Source organism: Apium graveolens, unplaced genomic scaffold (genome assembly GCF_009905375.1).
Source record: "Apium graveolens cultivar Ventura unplaced genomic scaffold, ASM990537v1 ctg6275, whole genome shotgun sequence".
In the NCBI taxonomy this organism is placed as follows: domain Eukaryota; kingdom Viridiplantae; phylum Streptophyta; class Magnoliopsida; order Apiales; family Apiaceae; genus Apium; species Apium graveolens.
In genome coordinates this window covers 75,784-96,908 of record NW_027419340.1, presented here as the reverse complement: position 1 = coordinate 96,908, position 21,125 = coordinate 75,784, and the positions used below count along the sequence as shown (strand labels likewise).

Sequence of the window (21,125 nt, the reverse complement as noted above, 5' to 3'; positions counted from 1 at the left end):
GCAGACCAATTCAATATCCAAGATTAATAATCAACAAACAATCCAAACAACTGGATTGACAAGTCTATAAAAAGCAGCTTGAAGAGTATGCAAGATTAAGGGTGAAGATTAACTGACAACGGAAGATCAAAGTTAACACGGTATGCAAAGATATGCTAAGCCAGAAATAGAAGATATACTTGTCCTAAAATTGAATGATTAGTGACAGTTTACTAAAGTGAATAGCATCTCTTATTACACACTGTGTAAACCAGTAGTTAACTATCATATAAAGTTAACACTGGTCCTTTGTTAGATGTAACAATTTAGATTATAAAAATCTTGCATTCTCTCAAGGAAGAAGCTAAGCTCATTAGCAACAAAGAGCCTAGAATTTTTGTAGCAAAACATTCTTAATTTTAATATAAAATTAAGTGAGTTTTAAAAGATTTGTGTTCACTGTTATTGCTTGTTTAATTTCGGTATTAACACATCTCACTGTAAGATTTAATTTACTTTGTTCCAACCATAAAAACTTCAAGAAAAGTATAAAAATACTAAAACACATTCACCCCCCTCTGTGTGTTATTCATTATCTAACAATGAGTACATAGACTATAAGTGCTTGGCCGAACCGATCAATCACTAATTTTTAGCAGGCCACTCTCCCGAGTCCCTAGTGAAATTTAATTACTTCAATTTCCATGTAATAATTATATTTAACTGAATTACTCGATAATTCGATCACTAGTAACTTAAAGCACCTCAAAAGAGTAGCTTAAAGAGATATTTTCCTCCAGAGCTTTTTTTTCCCAAGTTATGTATATTAAATTTTACTCATCCCGAGGAGATTCAGCCTATGTCATCCAGTAAGGCAATCTCCAATAGTAACTTTATAAGCACCAATTTCTTTATATTTGAAATTAAAATTTTAAAAAATCATCTTCAATGACTGCCTTCTCTAACTTTATATTTAGAATAATGAACAGTTTCACTTCAAATATGAAGTAATATCGTAGAGATAAAGCAGCCATCTTTATACTGAATATTAGAGAAGGCTACAATATTAAATAATAAAATAACACATATCTCATGATGTGTATGGAGAAATTGAGTCCACTATATGTAATTAAACATATAATAACGTTTGTAGTAAATTTGAAGTCGTGATTGAAAACAAAATAGTGATTTAAAGTTAAAAAGGTAAAATATTACGAATGAGGTATTATAAAATAAATTTATGATTGAAGATAGCTTAGATAAAGAAAATTATATTCAGTTATGAGTGGACCTTAAAATTGGACACACCATAATACAAACAACCATGTCTTAAAACCCTTAAATTTTACATAAAGCATAATTCATCAACATCTTTCAAATAACAGATAATTCATATTACATGAGAAAAGTTTTTAAAGACAAAATAAAGCATGCCAACAGATAAATTCATTAAACAACGGCCATGGGTTGTTTAGGCCTAAACTCGATACCTTGTACGATAAGGCCAGTCTTGAGTATATTTGTATCAGTTGACATAAACCGGGTCTCCACCTCATCATCATCATCTCTTGCACCAGTCTCAAACTCTCCAGTCTTAATCTCCATCCATTCGTCCTTCCTCCACCGACTAAGCACTCCATTTCGTTGCTCAATGTTGTGTGCAGATGTTCTTGGATCAGGATAAACTGTGCTAGCTTCATCATCAGGCACCTCCTCTCTTTCATTAACAAATCTAATGGATGTGTTTGCTGAATCAAGTCCGCAGGCATCCTCATATATTTTAAAGACAAGATATGTTTCATAAGTGGTGTGAGGAGACAACATTCCAATTTTCATTTTGCCACGAATATCAAGACACCGCCCTTTGTCAAGTACAGCAACCTCCTCTGAAAATCTGTTCACATGATAATACATTGAGGCATGAATGCATGATACATGCGATGATAGGATGTCTTTAATCATATTCATCACTTACCATGTGTTCGGAGTACGTGTAAATTAGTCAAAATGTTCGTGAGTTACTCGAACTCGGCTCGTAAAAAATTCCAATTCGGATCAGAATTAATCAAGCCGAGCTCGAGCTCCAGCTCCATTTTTTTGAATTTGTAACTGAGCCGAGTTCGAGCTTCCGATTACTCAGTAAGGTTAGCGAGTCTTATCGAGTCTCTATTATTTTTAGTTTTTTTATTATATATATATATATATATTTATATCAATATTTTATATTTTTATATATTATTTATTTGTTATCGAATCGAACTCGAGCCGAACGGATTATATTTCAAGTTTTTGTTAATATTTAGTGAAGTAAATTCGAGTTTTCGAGCCGAACTCGAGCCTACCAAATTTTTTACGAGTCAAGTTTCGAACTTTAAATTAAAAGCTCAGTCGATCTGGAAGCTCGAGTCTGAACTATTTTAATCGAGTTCAAGCCGAGTCTAGGAGTGTTCGACTCGGCTCGGCTCGATTACACCCCAAATTTGGAGTTGTTACACACATAATTAGAGTTTTTTCTCAAAATTAGCTGAAATCTTATTTGATAAAATTTTAAAATCTGATCTTTAGAAAAGTGTTTTTGACCAAAAAATGTTGTACGAAATATGCTTTTGAAAAATAGAATCTTGGAGTTCTAATTTTACTATTAAATCTCAACTAAAACATTATTTTTCCATAATTACATCAAAATATGTGTATATCAAAAATAATACCAAACATTAAACATCAAATATGTGCATATTAAAAATATTATTAAAGATTTAATTTTGTGAACAACACTTTTTTTTATCAATGCTATAATTTTTAACGGTAATTGCCTAAAGAGATTTACATCTTTTATAAGATAATGTTATGTTACGTGACCTGCATTCACAAATGAAGACCGAGAATAGTTAAAATTGTTTAGATTTATCTTTAAATTGTTAGTTGGTTGGGTGTGATGGTGAGTTGAAGTTGTTGAAATAATTTATGGTAATAGATTAGGCTACATGTAATATAGACTTATTATTTGTATTTATTCAGGAAATAAATATGCATAATGCTGTATTTATCTTTATTAGCAGTACCGTTTTACTATTTACTGTAAAAAAATTTAACCAAAAAGCCAATATCTAAAGGGATTGTAAATTTCAACAAAAAGGTTTTGTCTCAAAAGCTCAAATTTTTGTTATTAAAATGTTATTATTAGTAGATAAAAAGTGAAAATCTTGAAAAAATACCCTTCATAATATTGTTTTGCTACTTATTTTCAGAAAAAAGTATTACCTCATAATATATTTTATCAAAATATTAAGCAGAATTATAATAAATGCATAATTTAAAAGAAAATGGTATTCTTAGATGGGTGGGAACTCTAAACAACCTCTTAATTTGTCTTATCACCCTAACAACTAAAAAGACCAGCCTAAATGCTTCTTTTCAATTGAGGTATGCATGAAAAATAGTGTTGCCTTGTACAATTTAACACACAAGCTAACAGTTTCTACTAGAGTGAATCCTCTAACCACAACCATCGACCATACTTCCCACACTTATTAGTTTATCATACTAGAAAGAAAATACTTATTACAAAGTTACTGTGATTATATAGAGAGATGCACAAGTATTTGTAGCTAGAACCAGGTTAGTATTTAGCAATTTAGCAAAATGTACATTTGCATGTATGTAAATAATACAAAAAAAATTATTAAGATACCTTGAGTTACTATCATATAACCAGCTCCACCACCGGGGAACAATTGCAAGTTGCCTAGCAGCTACCATTAAACATTTCTTTCCATTTCTTTTATCAATCCAAAAACTTGTTAGAACAAAAATGAGATCAAGTTGGTGAGTTCTGATCAATGAGGCAATCTAACTAAAAGTTTATGGACCATTCTCTTCCATGATAATACAAATACAAGAGTTATCCAAAAATATGGTTCTAATTTCTATTACCTACTTATAATTTTTTTTGAATAAACTATAAAATTATGGTTGCCAACTATTTAATCTTTACTCCCACTCATATAGTTACAAATAATCATATAGTTATAGATAATATCATCTTACAACTAATTTTTTTAGTGGAGAAATTTGAAAAAAAATATGTCAATTTAGACCATAAATTACAAATAAAGAAATATTTAAATCTTTATGTCCCTACATAAATTAGTCTTTGAACATAAGGGTACATCTATAATATTTAAAATGCAAAAATGGTACTGAGTAAATTTATATATATGGAGTAAAACACATTGTAAACTTTGGTCTCTAAAAAAAAGTAATCCTGCATTTCCTTAGTTTGTTTCTATATATTATTTTCCCTCTTTGATATTTGAATACACACTTAAATACAAGTAATGGAATCACAAATAAATATTAAAAAAAATAATATCTTATATTTAAAACTTATTTTCAACAGGAACAATTATTTTATAAGCATTTTTCATTAAAATACGTATAAATATCTTGATATTAATTCAACACATATTTAGGTTTTATATATAATCTATTCTAACATCAATACATCTTTAAATCTCATCTTTAAAAATTTAGTACCAATTTTATTTTTAAAAACCTTATTACAAAAATTTACATTAATGAAATATTACTGAAATTATATTTAATAAGAATAATTATTTTACATACATATAACATAAACACATATAACTATTTTAATTAAAACTTATATTTACTAAAAAAATATTGGATCTAATATTTTTAAAAACTATCTTTATTGAAATAAAAATTATAGAAAAGGATATAAAAATATCAAAAAATATCAAAATATTAAATATTAAATATTAAAAATAATACAGTGAAATAAAGTTTGTAAACAAATAATAAAATCAAGAAATAATTGAGAAAATTACCACATTGCCATCGTCCAGTAGGATAAGTCACAGAGAAGAAAATAAAGTTGTTTTTTAGAGGTGTAAGTCAAGGTGGAGATTGATCTCCTAAGAATTTGATTAATATCAGGTGGTAAAAATGTGTTCCATAACTCATCCGAATCACCGGCCGACCTGAATTCTGTTGAAACATCTGAAACTCTACATGTATCCCTGGGTGATGTGAATGATAATATTAATGATAGGCAATTCTCCTTAAGGTGCTCCATCTTAGTTCTCTTTTGATTCATCATTTCCATCCCCAAATTTGTCCCAAAGTTAATTGTAATGAAATAATTTATTTTGTATTCTCCCTTATTTTTAACGCTATCTACTAAAAAGGTCTGAATGCTTCTAGATTTAAGCTAAACGGGCTGATATCTAAGTTAGGTGTGATCACTGACGACCTCCTCAAGGCCCATACGAGTGACTGCTCATGGCCCATATTTTTTAAGATCCAAAATTTTGAAAATCATTATATAGGCTCATTTGAAAATAAAATGTTCACAAATTATTTTAATACCCAATGTGTATTCTTAGCAGTTATCTAATTTTCAAATTATGCATGTCTCACAAGTCTATTTACATTTACTACTAATTCTTTTAATTCAATTAAACAATCAGCTTTCTGTCTAACTTTGGTGTGAAACTATGACAGTACATAGTTTGGTGTTTGAGTTTTTTTTCCTTCCAGATTTTTAATTTCTTAATCTTTTGTTCTTTCTTAATATTAAAATATTATTAAATTCACTTAAATTTTGGTTTGCTGGATCTTGCCTTAAGAAAGTAAAAAAAAAAGGTGAAGAGTTATTTTTCTATTTTCACTTAAATTTTGTGAAATTAAATTCAGTTTAATTTGAATTCGAGCTAAGTAAATAAAATTGAAAATAGAAAAATAAATTTGAATTTAGCCCATAGAACCCAAGGTGTCACTCTTTTATTCATGTCTGTGGTCTGAGGTCACGTCTAACAATTTACCTTTTGGTATCAGTTTAACAAAATGCTGGCTTATAATATGTGCATCGTGATTATACCATAATATTATTATTTATATAATAATTATTTTACAAATAAAAGATTATAAAAAATAATTAAATATAATATAATAATTGTGTTTTATTAACATTAATGATATAAATATTTTTTATATTATATTTTTGACGGATTCAAATTTGGATATATAAAATATTAAGTTCTAGAATATTGTTCATATTGAATATAATTATTCTCATATATTTATTTTAAAATTTAATAATATTATCACATATCAATACTACAATATTAAAATTGAAAGATATTAAAAATGTGACCGCGCTATTCATATTTTAATACCTACACCATGAACTCTTTACTTTATAAATATAATTTCTACATATAAATCCTAAATTTAAACTTTTTTTACTTTGAAAATATCCATTTTTTGTTATCGGTGTTTCCTGATAGTCTAGGTCTTACCAACTTGGTAAAAGAATATATTATTAATCACCTAAATGATACAATTATAAGATTCAATAATATATCTCCATTTATCCTTGTTCCTGATCTATTTCTTTGAGTAAATTGCCCTTTAAGCCCTATACCAAACCTATATAGCCTTCTCTGGCAATCCAACTCCCTGAACCCTTATTATCCAAGCTTAACTACTCAACAATAAATGTTTACACGTTGAACGATACAAGTTTTAATAGAAATTACCAGTGAAACTATGAACTCTATGTATATAAATATAAGTGAATAAACTAGAGAAAATAAAGAATGTTTAATGAATGCAAGTTGTATTTTCTCAGATGGTATGATATATACTTAGTGGATCAACCTTAAAAATAAGTATATCCAAGTGTATTTATTGTTATACCCTAACAATCTAATAATAGAATTATAAAAGAGGGTTTAATATAATTCTGGTTACTTTTTGAAATAATAAAAATCTTTTTGCAAACTATAATTGTGTTTGAATAAGCAAAATGGCGGAATAAAAGATTTAAGTATTCAAGACACAAAGTAAACCAATGGTTTAAAAACTTTCTGGTGGATTGATCTTTCCACCAGAGATATATATTTGAATGAGAACTCTGTGATGCAAGAATGCACACAGCTGCTTATAAGTGTTTACAAGAGAACAGAGAAATTCATAACATATGTTGCTTTTTCTATTTCTCAGTTCAATCGATAATTATTCTACTTGCTTCTCTTGGTTTATATATATTACCAAGTTACACATGAAAAATACAAACAGATAAAACAAATATCTAAGTCTATTCACATGTTCCTTCATTTCTCTATCCAGCATCTTTGTATTTCTTCAAGTAAGCATGGAAATGGAAATGCTTATTTGTTCTCTCAAACCTGCATATCGGATGCCATATTCCTTTTTTATACAATCAACACATGTGACTGTCAAATCACTTTCAACTGTTATTTGAATTGGTTATCCGTCGAGACTTCACTGTTATCCGTCGATAGTCCACGTGAGTTATCCGTTGAGTCTCTAATGGACAATCCGTTGAAAGTGTCTTGAGTCATCCGCTGAAACTTTGTAGTTTATCCGTCGAAAGTATCTTCTTAGCAGTAGATACAGTTTCACTTATGCAAAATTACAAGGTATTTAATATTTACAATTAGTCGACCTATTTTGCATATCATTCTAGTAGTCAACATGACTTAGAATATTCCACAACTTCTAAACTTCTAAGTTAATACAGTATACAGAAATGTACTACAAAAACTTATTGAAATATAAGGTACTCTATCAACGGATGAACAAGTATGGTTATTCGTTGATAGTTACAAAATCACTTAATTAAATCTACTGAGGTGTTTTGGTGAGTTATCATCAAGCCTATAACATATTCCTAACAATCTTTCCCAATTTATGTCAACTAGAATTATAGGCATAAAACAACCTCTGACATGGCTCAAGTTAACTTGATATCAGAAGACAGACCAAAGACATTCCTACCAGGATTCACTAAAGCAAAACAGACTCAACCTTTGAAGACTGCTGCAAGTGATTTTGAAGCAAGAGTAGTTACAGGAAAGGAAGCAAGAGATAAAACTGGATTGGGAAGTGCTGATGAAAGAAGAATACAGAACACTACCAATGATCCAACTTCCTTGAGTAAACCAGGTATTGGAGCAACTCCTGAGAGATTGAATCAACTGGAATCTGTACAAATGGTTTACCATACCTACTTGAAAGAACACATCTTGTTGTACTTCATGACAGATGGTAGGGTTTATCATATAAGGCAAAATGCCATTCCTTTGAAGTATTTTGAAGAATTGGAGCATGTACTATTCTTACTTCAAGTGGATGACAGATTGACAGGAAGTGCTGCAAACTATTTGAAGGATCAGATTCTGAGACAGAAAAGACTTTATTCTGTTAAGTCTGATAACACATATGTTCCAAAGTACAGAGATCACAAGGGTGATATAGTTGAAATGAAACCCAAGATTGCTCAAATTATAACTACCTTTCTGGGTTACAGGGCTGTGGAATTCAATCTTGAGTCTGATAAATCTTATTTGATCAGACTAGATCAGGATATAAGAAAAGAAAAGATTAATGATCTCAGGGCTGCAATCTTTCAAATTGGTGAAGATAATGCAGAGCTTAAAGATGCTAAAAGGAGAATGATTGATGAACTTAGATATGCTGAGAGATGTTTGTTGAAGAACTATCTCAGATCTACTCCTGACATCAGAGAGATCAGAAGATGAAGCCAAGTCAAGATCTACAACTGCTTAAATTCTGATATTTGTACAGACTGAAGTTTTTATCAGAAGTTAAATATTGGTAAATCTTTAAGGACTGTAAGTTGTAGTTATCTAGTCTAATTCTCATGCATTTGTACTTAATGTTTTTTATATCATCAAATATCTGTTAAACTTGTATATTTTGCTAATTTACAAGTTGGGGGAGATTGTTAGATATATTTGATAATGTCATGGCTAATATGATTTATGTTTAGTTTTCAGATCTTACTTAAACATGATAAGTCAGTACTTACTTGAAGTCAGGACTTAAGGATATCAGTACTTATATTATTAGGAGATAATCATCAGAAGATGGATATCAGAACTTAAGTGCTGAAGTATGTTCAGATAAGGATAGTAGCTGATTAAAGGTAAGAAGATCAAGATAAACATAAGAAGAGATATGCATGAAGAAGGAGTTCTATGAAGAATAAAATACTTGGAAGAAAAGATATCTGATTGATATATTTTAAGAAGCAGAATTATATTCCATATCAATTAGCGATTATCTTGTAACTGTGTAGTATATAAACATAGACATAGGGTTTACACAAAAAGTGTTATCATATTCGAGAAGATTATTCATTGTAACCCTAGCAGCTCTCGTGATAATTATTCATCACTGAGAGGTAACAGTTCCATATTGTAGCAGAGTTTATTGTTTCAATAAAGTTTGTTTTCTGTTACTTGAAATATTAAAAGTTCGATTTGATTGTATTTATACACTGTATTCACCCCCTCTACAGTGTGTGTGACCTAACAAACTATTTGTATGTAGGGCAATTGACCAAAGCAAAGGATGCCATATTTTATGGAGTGGTGGTGCAAGATACTTGGCCACCATGACAGCTGGAGGTTATGAGATGGTGGTTGACTTAGAGGCACATAAATGTGCTTGCAAGAAATGGGAATTATCAGGTATCCCATGTTATCATGCTTGTGCATGCATAACATGGAGTAAAAAAGGTTATGAAACATTTATTCATCAATATTTTACTAAAGACCTTTTCTTGGAATGCTACAAATATATTGTTGAGCCTATCTGTGGTGAAGAGGAATGGACGGAGACCCCATATCCTAAACCTCTTCCACCATAGGTCAAGCCTCAAACAGGTAGGCCTAAAAATAAAAGGAGCAAGAAAAATGATGTGGTTGGTGTTGATGCAACTAGGTTGAAAATGCAACATACAACTGTTAAGTGCACCTATTGCACTGAGTATGGGAGTAAAGTGCACTTTATGTACTTATATTTTGGGTGTCAGACCACTTGCAATACTAACTTTCACTATCTCTCACTTGAAACACCGCAGTAATAAAATTTTTACAGTTTGCGTGATTCCGTTAACTTCCACTAACTCCGTCTCTTTTTGCAGGGGTATGATTGTCATATCCTTATTACAACGGCTACATCAGTTATATATACACGCTTTTTACCCCAATTACATGTATATATCGAATTCTAAACCCTAATTAGAAAGTCACAATGGCCTCCTCCAATGTTGCTGCTGGTGAAGACTTGCTCGATGTCATGTGTGATTGTTACCGAATGAGTGTTATGAAGACTCGTTGGTTTGGAGTAAATGCAGGCAGGAGGTTCGGAGAATGTGGAGATGATAATTGCGGGTATCACAAGTGGATCGACCGACCACTTAGTGCTCGAGCTGTAGAGGTGATTGAAGAGCTACAACAAAGAAATATTGATGCGATCGACAAGCTCAGGCGGAGGATAGATCGAATGGTTGCAAGGCACCAAGCTCAGTTGGATAAGCTGAAGAGGAAAGAAGAATTTATAGTCATTGCAATGTTTGTCCTTTTCTCTCTCATGATGAACATGGTGCTGCAGTCATTGGGATAATTCAGTGTGGACGAGGAAGGTTACGACTCAATCGACGAGTAGAGGGGTAGACTAATGTTTAGTTTGCTTAAGTGTTTTAGTTTTATTTTCTATGCAATCAGTTTATTTTGTACTATGATCATTGTTATTGTAAACAAATCTAAGTGAAAGAATGTAGGGGTGGTTGTGTTTCCTAAAAAATCTTGTGTATTGTTCATTTCATTTCACTAGCCATATACCAGTATGAGCAATAAGAAGTCACTACAGTAATGGTATACAAAATGAAATGCATAAGTAATCAAGTGCCTTGACATAATCATTGTCTTGTGTCATTATATGATGTAATGTCAACTGTCTTAACACATACCAATTACATCCAAAAGTAAGGCATAAATAGTCATCAGATTACATCCAAAAGTAAGGCATAAATAGTCCAAGAATATAAAAAAAACCACAGACAAACTTTCATAGTAAAGAAGTCATGAAAAATCTAAATCTTCCAAACTGGGTTGTCCTTAAGTTTGGACTGCATTTCTCTTCTCCTGGCCTGAATATTTTCATAGGTAGTGGTTGTGACATTGTTCCTGGTACTCACTGTCTTGGGCTGAATTCCAAGATGAGTGTTTGTTGACTTTTATTGACATTTCTTTGTCTTGAATACACCACCTTGGGTACCTTCACAGGATCCACCACCAACTTCTGGAATTGATTTGTCAAGAATTGGATCTTGCACAGGAGGAACATTTGTTTGTGTTTCAAGTGCCTTCTTCTTTGGGGTGTATTTCTGCCTTACTCTCACTATCTTTCTTGGTGATGTCGTTCTTCCTTGCACCTCATGAACTGATATGTCAGTCTGAGTCACATTTCTAGCTTCATGAGGAATAGGATTCTATACAGGAGAAATATCAGTTTGTCCAGTTGTGGGTGCCTCTGGTGCCTTCTTCTTGGGGATGTACTTCTTCCTTATCTTAACTGTCTTTTCACATCCATTTGCAATGTCTGAAGCCTAACACACATGGATAAACAGTCATTAGCACTACATGTGTGTGTTTACCAAATTATTGACAAAAAGGTTTGGTATTTACCTTTGCTGGACAGGTTCTTGTATTATGTCCATACTCAGGATGAAAGTGCACTTTATGTACTTATATTTTGGGTGTCAGATCACTTGCAATACTAACTTTCACTATCTCTCACTTGAAATACCGCAGTAATAAAATTTTTACAGTTTGCGTGATTCCGTTAACTTCTACTAACTCCGTCTCTTTTTGCAGGGGTATGATTGTCATATCCTTATTACAACGCGACAATCATATTCTTCTGCCACTTTATTGAAAGAAAGAAGTTTCCATCTATGTCTCCCGCCTTTTAGAGAAGAAAGCAAAACTCTTTTTCCCGCTAGAAGATCGTTGTTGCTGCTACAATGGCGTGGTTCATCAGAGATAGGAATGACAAAGATGCTTACCAGCCTCATGAAGGTCCTGATTACGGAGGTTAGTGTTCTAATTGAGAACTAGGGTTCTAATTGAAAAGGGGCTTTTTGTATTCTTGTACATATATGTTCGATTAGGGTTTTATTTTGTTAGAATATGAATTTATAGTTTAGTTTTGAATCTTTTTATCTGTTTAAAGTGTTGCATGTTCTTCGAGCTGTATTCATGTGGTCCTTTTCGTTTTTATACTAAAAAGTGATAAAAATATGTTTATGGTGGTCCCTTGTGTTTCATCAGGAGTGTACAAATAGTCAAAAATAATTGTTTTTTTGTATTTTAGGTTTTGTTCTGTACTATTAGGGTTTGCACTATTTTAAGTGTATAGAGTATGAATTTGTATGCAATTATTTCTTCATTTTCTTTGCAGAGTATCCAGGACTATTTAGTATTAAACTACACTATGGTGGAAAGTTTGAAGAGAACCCTGTGAGATATGTAGGTGGAGAAATTGATTTTGTTGACATGTGTGATAGTGACACTATGAGCCTTATAGAGTTAGGAAATATGTTAAGGGATTGTGGTGTATTAGGAGCACACACCTTGTTATATAAGTTACCAAAGACAGATATTTCTAGGGGTTTATGGCCTTTACAAAGTGATAGTGATATTGTTGAGATGTGTAAAATAATGCCTGCTGATAGAATGATATATGTTTATTCAGAGACCATGATACCTCTGAGTGTTGTTGATATTGATGGTGTACCTACCCAAGACTTTCAACCTTCACAGGATATGAACATTCAGTATGTTGAACCTATGAATAATGTTGAGGAAAATGTAGAACAAATGGGTGATGTTGAGGAAATGGTTGATGATGAAGGTGATTTACAGAGTGATGGGGACAGTGATGAGAAGTACATCCCAGATGAGCTAAGTGACTGCAGTTTTCATTCTGATTCCTCAAATTTAGACAGCACTGATGAGGAAGTATGCAACCACAAGAGTGAAAGACAGAAGAAGAGCAAGCAAAAAGCTAAGAAAAAAGGTAAGGACAAAACAACAGTCAATACAGCTGAGAAAGATGGCAAGGTCAAAAAAACTGATGAAGAAGGCAAGGCCAATGTGCAGATGGAGAAGGAAGCAGATAGTGTTAGTGAAGATGAAGAAGGGTATGCATCTGATGCTTCTAGTCATTTCATAGATAGTAAAGAAGAGAGGATGGCCTCTAATAGCACTGATGAGGATGAGATTCCTTATCCAGTATTCAACCCTAAGACAGACATGAAGGAACCCAAATTTTAGATTGGTATGCTATTTGCAACATCAAAAATGTTTAGAGATGCAGTTAAAAAATAAGCTATACTGGAGAGGAGACCTATTAAGTAGTGCAGGAACTATGGAAGTAGGGTGAGGTTTATTTGTGAAGGGAAATGTGAGTGGAAGATATATGCCTCAAAGCCATAGAGGACAGACACCTACTAGATCAAGGTGTATAATCCTAAACACACATGCACACAGACTTTTCACCAGAAACAGATAAATTCAAGATGGATAGCTAACTATTATAAGGATGATATCAGAATGAATCCCACATGGCCCTTAGCCTCATTCCTACAGAAGGTGGTAAATGATTGGAACTTTCATGTTTCCATTTTTACAATAGGCAGGGCAAAGAAGAAGGCATTAGAGAAAATTAATGGGAACCATGTTGATCAGTATGGGAAGTTATGGGAGTATGGTAATGAGCTGCTGAAAGTCATGCCTGATAGCACTATCAAATTGATGACTGAAGAACATGAGGTGAGTGATAGTAGAAAGAGATTTAAGAGATTTTACATTTGTCTTGGGCCATTAAAAAGGGGATTTAGGGCTGGATGTAGGCCTCTCCTGGATTTGGATGGTTGTCACTAGTAAGGGCCATATGGGGGCCAATTACTAGCTGCTATAGGTACAGATGCCAATGATGGCATGTACCCCCTAGCTTGGGCCATAGTAGAAGCTGAAAATTCTGACAGTTGGAACTGGTTTTTGATGAATGTTAAAGAAGATTTGAATATAGAAAATGATGGAAGATGGGCATTCATATCAGATAAGCAGAAGGTAATTGCTTTAATCTTGTCTCAACTATACAGTACCATAGTCTCATTAATTGTGCACCTTCTAATACTATTTTTGCAGGGTCTGATTGATGCACTTGAAGCTGTTTTCCCCAATGTTGAGCACAGATTTTGTGTGATGTATCTCTATAGAAATATGTGGAAAGACCATAAAGGAATTGGAGTTAGAATGTTGTTGTGGTTGGCAGCTAGGGCCACCACTGACTATACTTTCAATAAACACATGGAGGAGCTAAAGAAGGTATATATAATCTATATTGTCTTTACTATCTGCCTTATCTATAACACATCTGATATGTTGTTGACATGGGCAGCTGTCAAAAAAATGCTATAACTGGTTAGCTGAGAAACCAAGAAGCCAATGGAGTAGGAGTGCTTTCAGAGCAATGCAAGAGTGACATTTTTGTCAACACCCACTGTGAAGTCTTCAACAGTAGCATCACAAAGTATAGGGATCTTCCTATAATATCAATGTTGAAAGCAATTCACAAAGATGTGATGAGGAGGATACAACAAAGGAGGGACAAAATGCAAAATAGCTATGCTCTGAACCCCATATATCCTAATGCCATGAGGAGGCTGAATAAGTAAGTACTTTTATCCTAATTACAGTGTTCTCTGTGTGTGTTTTTAAGTGACTTATATATGCAAAATAACTATTTATATGTAGGGCAATTGACCAAAGCAAAGGATGCCATGTTTTATGGAGTGGTGGTGCAAGATACTTGGTCACCATGACAGGTGGAGGTTATGAGATGGTCGTTGACTTGGAGGCACATAAATGTGCTTGCAAGAAATGGGAATTATCAGGTATCCCATGCTATCATGCTTGTGCATGCATAGCATGGAGTAAAAAAGGTTATGAACCATTTATTCATCAATGTTTTACTAAAGACCTCTTCTTGGAATGCTACAAATATATTGTTGAGCCTATCTGTGGTGAAGAGAAATGGACAGAGACCCCATATCCTAAACCTCTTCCACCAGAGGTCAAGCCTCAAACAGGTAGGCCTAAATAGAAAAGGAGCAAGAAAAATGATGTGGTTGGTGTTGATGCAACTAGGTTGAAAAGGCAAAATACAACTGTTAAGTGCACCTATTGCACTGAGTATGGACATAATACAAGAACCTGTCCAGCAAAGGTAAATACCAAACCTTTTTGTCAATAATTTGGTAAACACACACATGTAGTGCTAATGACTGTTTATCCGTGTGTGTTAGACTTCAGACATTACAAATGGATGTGAAAAGACAGTTAAGATAATGAAGAAGTACATCCCCAAGAAGAAGGCACCAGAGGCACCCACAACTGGACAAACTGATATTCCTCCTGTACAGAATCCTATTCCTCATGAAGTTAGAAATGTGACTCAGACTGACATATCAGTTCATGAGGTGCAAGGAAGAAGGACATCACCAAGAAAGATAGTGAGAGTAAGGCAGAAGTACACCCCAAAGAAGAAGGCACCTAAAACACTCTGAGTAGTTAATTCTTGTTATGTATTAAAATTACAAATGATTGGAGTTTATAAATTCTTTGAAGATCATATTTTGAAATGGTGTTCTTGTGTTGTACTTGCATCGGTTGTCTAGAGAATGTCATTTTGTCCTAATGCTCATTAGGGACAGATTAACTTTATCGGAGGTTGTTTTTATTATCTATCGTATACTTATTAAACTAGTGATTGTGGTTTTTTATATATGACTGGAGATTGGTTTATATTCAATTGTCCTTATTGATAGGAATTGTGTTTTCCTGTTCACAAGTTTAGAGAATGGTTTTTTTTTCCATTTTGCTGATCGATCAGCTAACCATAGAGATAATTTTTTTGTAAAAAGCGCAGGATGGGCCCTGCTCTCTTTTCATAAAAAATTCTTGCTGCAATTACATGAAGGAGGGAGTTTGTTAAGGTATAAAATACTTTAACATTGCTAATGAATTTACAAAAAGAATTGAAATCAATAGTAATTGTGATATCCACACATGCTGTAGACATTCCTTGGTTGATTGCAAGTACTAGAATCCTATAACAATGGTCATTTTTCCTTGTTTGTTTTAAACATTCATGTCATTTCAAAAATTTCTGCCGAACCACATTCATCAACAGTTTCATCTCAACTCCCCACCTTATTTGGCACCTCCACTTCTACCTTATTTGGGTGGATATCAATTTTATTATAAAATTTATTATATTCTTTTTAACTTTGCTTATTTAATATATTATATTTTTTATGATTTACATAACTTAGATGAGGATGTAGTTAATAATATAATTTTATTAAAAAATTTAATATCAATTTTACAAAATTCTATAAGAATTACCTAAATTTAATATAAGATATTTTAAAAAAAATAAGTATATACAATACTACTCCCTCCGTCCCCCTGTATTCTTTACTTACTTTTGCCTCATGCTTGACATGCACTTTAAGGCTACTATAAAATATAGTTCTATAATTTTTTTTTAGAATTTTCTTTTTCTGTATAAAAGTTTAAACATTATATTTTTATTTAAAAGAAAAAAATATTTAAAATTATTTAGGGAACCATATTTTACGGTAGCCTTAAAATGCGTATCGATCCCCCGTCCCCCAATGTAAACAACCCACCGGGACGGAGGGAGTATAACATAATAATACTATGAAGTAGAAAAATTTAATATCATTAAATTAAAAAAGTATTAATTTTATCATTCAGAAATTTTTTATATTAATTTAACAAACAATATTACTAGTTCAATATTCAGATTAATACCCCGTTCAAAATTATAATCGTTCAGAAATTATTATTCAGATTTAAATTTAACAAATAAGAATGAAGAAATTTAGCTTGAGCTTCCGTCGAATTCTTGCTTAAAAAATAATTCAGCTTGCCGTTAAGTTCAGAAGCTTGTGAAGGGGGCTATGTACCTAGATAACAGGGGAGAGCACGGTTCGGTTCGGCTCGGTCTTTTAATAAAATCGGAACCGAAACCGAAGATCATCGGTTTTAAAAATTGGAAACCGCAACCGAATCACCGGTTTCGGTTTCGGTTTCAAAAGTCCCGGTTCGGTTCTAATTTATCGGTTTCGGTTTTAAAACCGGTTACGACTTGAATAAAAAAAGTTCACTTCATGCGATTAAATTCATTATCCATCGCATATTTTTCCATTAGCAGATTGTAAACCCTGCCTAATGCGGGTAAAACACAACATTCAATTAATACAAAACCTGCTACACGATTATCTTGACTCTCATTTTTGGATCTTAGCTAATGATATCTTGATTCTCACATTCTGGTTAATATTGACATTTTAAAGACACTGCTAACTAGTCATTACTCAGAGCCTAAAACTAAATTTCAACTAACATTGAACTATTGGTTATAGTTAACACCTTATCAATATGTTATGCTGCAGTATCAATTGCCAATCAATTTGAACTAATTCCATGTCAATTTATCTCCAAATTACATTTATTTTTTACTTTTGGACTACAACACAAGTCAATGAAATGATCTCGCATTTATTATTGATATAATACATATGTTTATTTATTAATATTTATAATAATCGGTTCGGTTTCGGTTTTATCGGTCCGGTTTAACTCCAAAACCGGAACCGGACTATTTGTAGCGGTTCGGTTTTTCGGTTTCTCGGTTTTAATTCGGTTCAGTTTTAATCGGTTCAATTTTAGTCGGTTTTTATCGGTTTCGGTTCGGTTTCGGATTCATTTCAGTTTTTCTGCTCAGCCCTACTAGATATGACAATACTGGTATACAAATATGTGAATATGATACGAAATGACACGAATAAGTAGTGTTTGAGTTTGAAAAATTAGTATACGAACAAGAAAGTACATGGACACAAAAAAACACGAATATAATCAGTATTGGGTCTGAGTTTCCAATATAGGTACACGACACGGAACGAAAGTACACGAAAATAAATAAATAATTATATTTTAAAAAATATATAATATACATATATATATAATAAATACCTAATGTGAATTTTACCTATTATAAATAACGTATATTTAATTGTAAATATTAAAATATATATTATTATTCATTGACTACATAAGTGAGCAATTCACAATTTAATTATTTATTACATTTTTTAATAATTAATATTCTTCGTATATAATCCGTGTACTTTAGTATACTAAAACGGGTAAACACGAGTAGATTAGTTCGAGTTAGTGTCAGCAAATTGGCATACGAATGTAAATCTGGGTCGGTTCGGGTTTAAGATTTGGTACACAAAAACACGAAAGTACAAGGAATATTTGTTCCGTTATCTGGTCTATATGTACCTTGTTAATGCTTAAAATAAAAGAGGTGTGAATGGGGCTATGTACCTTGTGAATAAAATGAAAGAAATATCAGTTATTGAAAAATTTAGTTTGTTAAAATTCTTAAAGATAATTATGTTTTAATTAAAAAATAAATTTTAACTCACATCAATAATAAACAAATTATCTTTATTTTAATACCGAACAAATTCAATTAATTATATTCAAATTTATTTTAGTTTAATTCAATGATAAAAATACATATTATTTTATTTTAGCTGGTATAGTTATTTCTTATATTAATTTTTATTTATCATGAATCGTTTGTAAAAAGATTTTTAACCCGGATGAATAGCATGTATTGATTTATTTTAGTCCGACGCAATTATACTGAATCATCTCTATTTTCATTTTATTAAAATAGTTTTGGATATTATAGAAATTGAAAAAAAAACTCATAATTATATAAATCCAAACATCTTACACACATATTTGTAATCAAATTTTTAATATTCCGACTATTAGGGTCGGATTGCAGTTATTCCACAATCCTAAGCCTATATTATATCTAACAACAAATTAGGTAGACTTTAATTTTTTCTAACACGGATTAATAATATAAAAATTACCTTTAATTTTATTTTTAGGGTAAATTAATAATATACATTATTTTGTTTTAGCTTATGACCCGTTATATCAATCATCTAATTACAATTAGTTTATTTTTAATTTTATTTTAGCTCTGATTAAATATTATTTAATTTTAAATTGAATAGATAACATATTTTGTTTTATTCTGATGATATTATATCGACCAACGCATTATGTTGTTGCCCGGTTTGATAAAATATTTTTTAGCTAGATCGGTAGTATTATTATATTGTTTTTTTAGCCTGATGACATTATATCGATCAAACGAATTTATTTTCAAATTTTTATTAGTCATTATTATTTTATTTTAATCTGAGCAACTTATTATATTTAAACTTTTATATTCTTTATTTTAACAATTTCTACAGGTTCAGGGCTCGAATCCCGTGAACAACATATTATATTATATTATTTATTTTCAGTCAAGTCTCAAATTATCACAAAATATCCTCTATTTGGTAATCAGTTGTTCAGTACAGTCGTTTGATATGACAAATAACAACCATCAGATCTAAAGTCAGATAGATGGGAATCGTTGGATGCAATAATAAAATAATATTTAAACTGCTCTCATGGATCCAAAGTTCGAACTCCGTCAACAACTTATTATATTTAAATTTTTATATTCTTTATTTTAACAATTTCCATAGGTTGAGGGCTTGAGTCCCGTGAATAACAAATAATATTATATTATTTATTTTCAGTCAAGTCTCAAATTATCACATAATATTTATTATTAGAACTTATCATTTTCTTCAATTTATTTTTCAACTATTGAATATATATATCAAAATATAATAATTTTAAGATATAATTATATTATTAAAAATCATTCAAGTGTTAAAAGCAATCCGTGCATCGCACGGGTCATAAGCTAGTATACAATAATAACCGCAATGGCGTATAATTTGGTATACCCATTTTTTGATTGTTTTGGTTATCCCCATTTATGACCGTTGGATCTTTTTAATCAAGTGATCATGACCGTTAAATTCAAATACTAAAAAAATATACACTACTCATGCTCCTAGGTTCAAACCCCGCCAACAACAAATATTTATATTATTATTTATACACCACTAAAACTTCCAGGTTCAAATCCCACCAGCATCAAATATTTATATTATTATTTATACACTATCCAATATTCAGGTTCGAATCCCGCTAACAATAAATATCTATATTATTATTTATAAATATATTAATAAGATAATGATCTAAAAAATTATTATAATTTTAAATAATATAAAAATATTAATGAAGACACGTGTATCGCATGGATTGTAAGGTTAGTTTCTATAATATGAAAATCTAGGCCTCAATATTTTAGCAACTTAAAATATTGATACCCGTCGGAACTGATGGATTAACTTACCGATTAGAAGGAATTAATGGGAAGGATGAGTAGGATAAATTTTTAATATTTTAATATTGTTTTAGGTTAAATGATTGTTATTTTATATTTTATTTCGTGATGACCTCGCCCTAGTTCACAATAGTGTATAAAATAGTGTATAAAATAGTGTGTCAAAATTTCAAGACAATACCTTAGCACGTGGTTTGATTCATACGGGATTTATCATTAACAGCATGCATTTGATCATATATAATATTATATAAAATAAGTAAAGTTTAACCAACATAAATTTTAGCAATAATAAACTAGACATGATCTGATCTAATAATAAACGAGACAGTACCTTGACCATGGTTTTATTCATGTGAAACTTACATTTACCCTGAAATTTCCCGTTTTTGAAACATTATTATGCATAACTATTGCCTGTAAATTATGCGCAACGATCACGTGACTTCTCCGATGATTATGGTTCAACAGATTTTGAATTATGATTATCTCTTCTCTATTTATTGATCTTCTTTACCATAGTCTATGTATATTACCAATTTTGTCAAACGGGGGCTTAATTGTCCTCGTTCACGTAACTCAAAAGAGATTATGAATCCCCAAAATAATGACGGCGGCACCAAGTAATAGTAAAGAGGGTTGGGTCAGTTGATTAAAAACAGGATAATTATCTTGTTGGTCACAGTTTCGAATCCCAGGGGAGGAGAATTTATGATTATGTCTCTTGAACCAGAGCATGTCGCTTAAATGTGATTTATGTTATCGCTTAAGTGTGATTTATCTTGGTTCACAGGATTACAGGCTATTACGTGATCCCGTGGATTTTACCCGGTGCGCACCCG

General features: G+C 31.6%; 3 protein-coding genes across 3 annotated transcripts; 2 read left to right on the top strand and 1 right to left on the bottom strand.

Annotated features, from left to right (window-relative positions):
• Nucleotides 1–1,428: 1,428 nt before the first annotated feature.
• Nucleotides 1,429–5,077, bottom strand: LOC141703153 (putative F-box protein PP2-B12). The gene is made up of 3 exons (XM_074506748.1): nucleotides 4,830–5,077; nucleotides 3,671–3,775; nucleotides 1,429–1,873 (listed from the first exon to the last, which is right to left on the bottom strand). The coding sequence occupies exons 1-3, from the start codon at nucleotides 5,075–5,077 to the stop codon at nucleotides 1,429–1,431; spliced, it is 798 nt and encodes a 265-aa protein (XP_074362849.1).
• A 5,012-nt stretch (nucleotides 5,078–10,089) lies between these two features.
• Nucleotides 10,090–10,461, top strand: LOC141703152 (uncharacterized). Its single transcript, XM_074506747.1, has one exon. It carries the CDS (start codon nucleotides 10,090–10,092, stop codon nucleotides 10,459–10,461), a length of 372 nt encoding a protein of 123 aa, XP_074362848.1.
• A 2,993-nt stretch (nucleotides 10,462–13,454) lies between these two features.
• Nucleotides 13,455–15,472, top strand: LOC141703151 (uncharacterized). The gene is made up of 6 exons (XM_074506746.1): nucleotides 13,455–13,773; nucleotides 13,855–13,973; nucleotides 14,052–14,231; nucleotides 14,333–14,577; nucleotides 14,661–14,995; nucleotides 15,219–15,472. Exons 1-6 carry the CDS (start codon nucleotides 13,455–13,457, stop codon nucleotides 15,470–15,472), a joined length of 1,452 nt encoding a protein of 483 aa, XP_074362847.1.
• Nucleotides 15,473–21,125: the final 5,653 nt, after the last annotated feature.